The sequence below is a fragment of the Dipodomys merriami genome, unplaced genomic scaffold (assembly GCF_024711535.1).
Source record: "Dipodomys merriami isolate MVZ:Mamm:240054 unplaced genomic scaffold, mDipMer1.0.p SCAF_19, whole genome shotgun sequence".
In the NCBI taxonomy this organism is placed as follows: Eukaryota; Metazoa; Chordata; class Mammalia; order Rodentia; family Heteromyidae; genus Dipodomys; species Dipodomys merriami.
The window spans coordinates 26143741-26149969 of record NW_027203270.1 but is presented as its reverse complement, the minus strand read 5'-3'; the positions used below and the strand labels follow the sequence as shown (position 1 = coordinate 26149969).

The window sequence follows — 6229 nt, the reverse complement described above, 5'->3', positions numbered from 1 at the left end:
GAAGCTGAGAGATGGCTCTGCTGTCTGTGGCCTTTCTCTGAATTATCACTACTCACTGCCTAGGGGCCTCTCATCAACCAGCCAGTGAACAGTCTGCAAGTTGTCGTCCCCCCCCCAACCCCCCAGTGAACTGAAAAGAAAGTGATAATGACCCAACTGTGGAAGAGAGGCCTGGGGGAGGGACAGGATCTGCACAAACCCCCTTTAGTAGCTTATCTGACTCCAGACAGGATACAGCAGCCTTGGAGGGAGGAGGCTATTCTGACACCTTCCTGCCACTGGACACTCTGTCCCCTCAGTCCCTCCATCTGGAGGCTGGTGGCTGATGCCACCACCTGCATCACTTCAGCCATGAAGCCTCAGCTCTGGGGTCTCCTGGTCACTCTTTTGTGCTCCTAACTGGTCTGTGCAAAAAGGTCTTTTCAGAATGTAATCAGAGAAAAGGGCACCTCCACCAGCCCCACACACAGCTGTCACACTTTCAGACAGTTCCTATATAACTTTTATTTCTGGAAGTTAAAGTAGATACAGCAATGTACAAAAAAAAAAAAACCCACAACACAATAATATAAATTTTTTTTTTTTTACACTAGGAAGTATACATTGGAATTTGAATACAGTGGCCGGGGCAGCAGCTTACAAACTACTATAATAGAGGCAAAGCGATCTGCAGTAATCCCTGGGCTGGGCTGGGACAGGCAGTGAGCAGTGAGAGAGAAAGCACGCAGGTCCCGAGGACTCTGTCTTATTTAAGGAAGGAATTGGAACAAGTTTCCACTCCTTAGAACTTTCCTACAGTCAGTAAGCCCAGATATGCATGCTACCTAACTAAAGCTATGAACTTTACAAGACCTGCTCCATAGAAGCCCAAGACCTTTGCCCTAGATATCCTAGGGTTCAAATCCCAATGCTAAGCCCAAGTCTCCTCTTTCTAAATATTCTTTCAGTTTATGAGTTCAGCTTATTTGTGTACTAAAGTGTGTTGTAGGGAAGGGAGTTCTCCATACTACAAATGGACAGGGTGGCCAAGGTAAGTCCTGTTTGTCTTGGACAGAAGATTGTCACCCCAGGACCTTCAAACGCTCACTCATTTGTGTCAAACAAACAGAGCTCCATAGATACTCTAATGAACGGAGGCACCATGCCTCTGGGTTAGAGGTGGCCCACCCGGGTCACTAAGCGTGCCTTCTGAGCACACTGCCAAGTGCTCAGGAAGCTGACTGGCCAAGGCAGCAGGTGAAATGAAGGCCACAGCAGGTGCAGGTGGTCTGGTTGTTCTGCTTCATGGGGGAAGGAAGGCTGGGGAGCAGATAGTCACCTGTCTCAAAGGACCCTGGGAGTATGTCCCTCACACAAGGGTAGCCCTTAGGTTCATCAGTCAGCCTATGCCCCATGGTAATAGGTGAAGAAGAATTACAGGCGCCTTTGGACATCTCCAAGAACCTGGGATAAGGATTATATTCCCTGAGTTCAACTAGATGCTTTGCCGGGGCCTGAGTCATATTCAACCTGTAACCCTCTTCATCTCCTTCCACAAGGTCCCGAGACTAGGATTTCTAAAGCAACAAGACAGGGGGCCTTTGTGGACATGGGGAAGGAGACATTCTACTAGCAGGGTTAGGTGGGAAAGGAAGCCAGAATGACTATAGGCCTGATAAGCCACCTGCAGGAACAAGCTGGCTCTGAAATGGATCCAAGTCCAGGGAAAAGGGAGCAAAGGTTGGCAGTACTCTCTGCCCAGCCTTACCCAGTGGATGACACATTCCAGTGCAGATAGTTTATAAAGAGTCTGGGATGTTTGGTTTTTCCTTAAATGATCTTAGTTCAAAGCTGAAACCCAAGCCATAATTTGAGAATTTATTTCCCCCTGGTGCCAGTCCTGGGGCTTGAACGCAATGCCTGGGTGCTGTCCCTGAGCTTTTTTGTTCAAGGCTAGTGCTCTGCTACTTAGGCTACAGTTCCACTTCTGGCTTTTTGGTGTTTGATTGGAGATAAGAGTCTCACAGACTTTTCTGCCCAGGTTGGCTTCAAACTATGATCCTCTGATCTCAGCCTTCTGAGTGGCGCGAGCCACGGGTGATAACTTTTTTTTTTTTCTTTCCTGGCCAGCCCTGGGGCTTGAACTCAGGGCCTGGGCACTGTCCCTGAGCTTCTTTTGCTCAAGGCTAGCACTCTACCACTTGAGCCACCCCAGATAACTTTTAAGGGTTTGATCTGAAGCCCATTTCAAGGTTTATACAAATTATCAGCCTGCCTGAAGACAGCTGAATGCTTAAAGCACCAAAGAGGCTGTTAAGTGAGTTTTCTTAAATACAGAAAGGCTATGCTGCTACAGTGTGTTTTGCCCTTTAATTATTATTATTAAATTTTAAAAAGAAAACCGAGAAGCTTACATAGTTTTCTATTTGGACATTAGCAGGGTTAAAAGCACAATGCCAGGAGTCCCCAGGTAGCCTGGCGCATCAGCTCGCAGAAGTAGGCAAAAGGATGCCACTGGCACCAGGAGGCACTTGTCTATCAATAAGCAGCAAGCCACTGAGCAAGAAGGGCAGGGGAGCAAAAGAATACAAGACACTTCCTTTCCCTCCTCCTGCCCCTCCACATCCCTTACTTTCTTCTTGCATAAAAGCACATCACCCACATTCACTCATTTCTCTATTTTTAAAAGTGTCCAGATTGCTCAAAGATAGCAGAAGTAGGAGAGTTAAAAAAAAAAAATCTGGAGCCACAAAGTTAAGAGTTTCAGATGATCTGGGGTTCAGCTGCTTAAGGGGCGGTGGAACACGGGTAAGGTGCCTGGATCACACGTCTGCAGCTTCCGTTCTCAGCTCCTCACATGGGGGAGGTAGCACACTCCGAGGTCAACTCCATGTCAAAGGTGAGCGACTCTGCAGAGACAGACAGAGAATGCTACTTCAGCCACCTGACCCTGCAGCTGACCGGGCACAGCCCCCAACTGATCAGGTCAGAGTGCAGGCCAGTACTGCTAACTAGTTTCCTGATCCTTCAGGTCAAGGCAAGGCCTGAGCCTTCCCTCCCTACAGGGCTTTGCCCTTTAGAAGGGTCAGGGAGTTCTCTACCTTATTTATCCCCAGTTCATCTTGTTTCAATAAGATCTAAAGCTGCCCTGTGTGAGCTGGCCCCATTCAGCCACTGAATGCCTGAAATGAATCTAGTTCAAATCAAATGTGCTAGAGATGTCCAGAGCCCACTATTGTTTCAAAGACTTAGCATGGGAAAGAAAAAAAAAAAAAAAAGAATGAAAAAACAGCTCATTGATTTTTCTCTACATGCTGGATGGATGGCCTGTTGGATGTCTTGTATTGATTAACTTTGATCAGAAACAGTGCCCAGGCCCAGAGTTCAAGGCTAAATACTGGCATGTGCACACACACACACACAACACATACACAATTGACTTTAATGCTAGATTCCAGTAGCTCACACTTGTAATCCTAGCTATTCAGGAGGCTGAGATCTGAGGATTGCAGTTTCAAGCCAGTCTAGGCAGGAAAGGCCATGAGACACTTATCTCTAATTAACCACCAAAAACTTGAGCTATGGCTCAAGTGGTAGATGCTAGCCTTGAGTGAAAAAACTCAGGCCAGGCCTTGAGTTCAAGCCCCAGAACCAGCGCAAAATTAATGATCATTTCACCTGTTTCTTTTTACTGCTGGAAATGTTTCACTCACACACACATGCATTCCACTACTACAGTCTCCTCCTACCAATACAGCTCCATATACCTGAGCATCACTCAAAGGGGACTAAGTTCTCTCTTAGGGACAAGAAAATCTGAGGACCAAATACTTACCAAACTGCCCTCCCGCTGAGGGCTCAGCACCTTCACCATTATTTCCAAACTGCATCAATGAATCTAAAGTGCGGGGGGACATCGGCAGGTCAATGGTATTGCTGCAGGTCGTTCTGTAGGAAATGGGGAGCGGCAGGAGGGGAAAGGGCCGGGTTGACAAGACACAATGGAGGGGGTAAAAAAAAAAAAAAAAGAACAAAACACACACACACAAACCATCAAACTCTGGTCTCCAACAGAAAAATAAAAGCTCAAGCTTTTTAAACACACAAGGTCACTCTGAGCACTAAACACAGCCCAGGAGCATCCAACCCCTGCAACAGGGTAACTCTTACCCAGTGTCCCCCCTATTCCTGGGGCTCAGGGGTGGGGTGGGGTGGGAGGTGACTGAAGACATTAGAAATGAATACAAAACTGGGAAAGGAAACTACTTACGGTGTCACACAGATGAACTTGGTCTTCAGGTATGGAGCAGCACCTGGGAAGCAGAAAATGGGGTTTACTGATTGTGACTCTGCGTGTAGAGCAGAAAGGAGCCAAGTCAACAGAACTCACTTCATCCTTACACAGAGAGTTTCTGGAAGCCTTCATCTGCCCCTGGGGTTCCCTTCCCTCAGCATGTGCTACCTAACACCGTCACCTTTGCAGTTTGAAGTTTGATTCTCTCCTAAAATATTCCTGAGCTCTGAAGACTCTGAAGCATACTGTGGCTCACCTGAGCCAGAGCCAGCCTGGTTCACTCTTCCCTAAGTGATGCAAATATTTAACCAGTGTCATGTGATCTGAGCTTGTATCTCTTAGGTAATTTCTCTGCATGTAGGGACAGAACTGTGCCATCCATGGTTAGCAGCCCAGACTCCAACAAGACTAAGAGATGTGAAGGGGCCATGAAGATGACCCGTGCTAGAGAGAGGTTCCAAAGCTACTGCTATTCTCACAAACTGAGAGCACTGGTGACTGCCCAGTTAGATACATGCATCAAACAAAAAGCAGCTTTTATGTCCAGGAGAGATGTCTTTGTAGTACAGTACAACTATCCCAACTTGACAACAGATACCCAGGCCCAGAGACATCTTCAATAACTCAGACTTTGGGGAAAGCATGCTCTCATGGGCAAAAGAAGAGGGAGAGAGAAGGAGTTGCTGCCATCAAAGGAGTCTTGACCACTCTAAAATGAGAGCTGGAGAATTCAACTACTAAACAAATCACCTTGGAGGCCTGGGGGCAGAGTGGGTGAGCCACGAGAAGTGAGGACATAACTTGAGGCTTAAAGAGAAACTATAAACTGGATGTCAGCTTTGGTATGTAATCCTAGATACTCAGGAAGCTGAGATCTCAGTATTGTGGTTCAAAGCCAGCCCAGGCAGGAAAGTCTGTGAGAACCTTATCTCCATTTAATCACCAAAAAGCTGAAAGTGGAGCTGTGGCTCAAGTGGTAAAGTGCCAGCCTTGAACGAAAAAGCTAAGGGGGAATGCTGTGGCCCAAAAGAGAGAGAGAGGAGTAGGGAGAGAAACTGTAGGACCAGGATATCTGACATGGCAACAGATGACCAATCTGAGCTTATTTCTTGTTAAGAAACATTCCAATTCCAAAGGAACTACTGAGGCAGGGTTCTGATATTTACAAATCCAACTTATTTGACCAAGGAGAGCTGACATTATAGACAGAGAAAGATTAAAAAAAAAAAAAAACAGGCTTAGCCTAAGATGGAAATGTCAAAGCCAAGAAAAACTAAGACTGATCAAAGAAATAACAGTCAATTCATGTGTGGCCCTGTACAAGATAATGAATGTGCTTTATCTATTTGTAAATGGCTCAGAACCCTCCCAACAACCCATCAAAAGATACTATGTAGGATCCTGGTAGAGAAGTAAGGAGGGAAGACGCTCACTCTCTGAGGCACTCACATACTATAATACTCGATGCAAACAGGAAATAGTCACAGGCTTACATTCCTGAAGAATCTCATTTGAACCCTTATACCTTCACACTGCCTGGTCACACTTACCCTAAGCCCTCAGTGCACACTCCTCACCTTCTCCTCTATCTCCCCACCAGGCAGAAAAATCACTCAGGAGTTTGTGCTTTCCTTTCCTTTCTTGCTCTCTCATCTCTCTCAAATCACTCAGTAGTTCTCCTCCCTCCCTCCCTCCCTCCCTTCCTCCCTCCTTCCCTCCCTCCCTCTCTCTCTCTCTCTCTCTCTCTCTCTCTCTCTCTCTCTCTCTCTCTCTCTCCCTCTCTCTCTCTCTCTCTCTCTCTCTCTCTCCCTCTCCCTCTCTCAGAATCACAGACTGGTTCTAAAAGCTGAGTGTAGAAGAGAAGTGTTGGGTCAATGATATCAGTATTTCTTTCCTTGATTAGCGCCTTGCAGCTAAACAATGTCTTGAATAGGAAAGGACCTACCTCCCTGCACA

The 6229-nt window shown here is 46.6% G+C and overlaps 1 protein-coding gene across 5 annotated transcripts in view; it reads right to left on the bottom strand.

The window, feature by feature from the left end:
- Positions 1 to 479: 479 nt before the first annotated feature.
- The window catches only part of Stat3 (signal transducer and activator of transcription 3), a 56867-nt gene continuing 51117 nt past the window's right edge, over positions 480 to 6229 (bottom strand). For 3 of the 5 annotated variants that reach the window (XM_070028007.1, XM_070028009.1, XM_070028008.1), the window contains exons 22-24: positions 4250 to 4292; positions 3815 to 3927; positions 480 to 2888 (exon numbers count right to left, since the gene is read on the bottom strand). In XM_070028007.1, coding sequence (XP_069884108.1) covers positions 2833 to 2888; positions 3815 to 3927; positions 4250 to 4292 — 212 coding nt within the window. In that variant the 3' untranslated portion in view covers positions 480 to 2832. The remainder of the gene's footprint in view (positions 2889 to 3814; positions 3928 to 4249; positions 4293 to 6229) is intronic. The other 2 variants (XM_070028011.1, XM_070028012.1) reach the window with 1 other exon arrangement.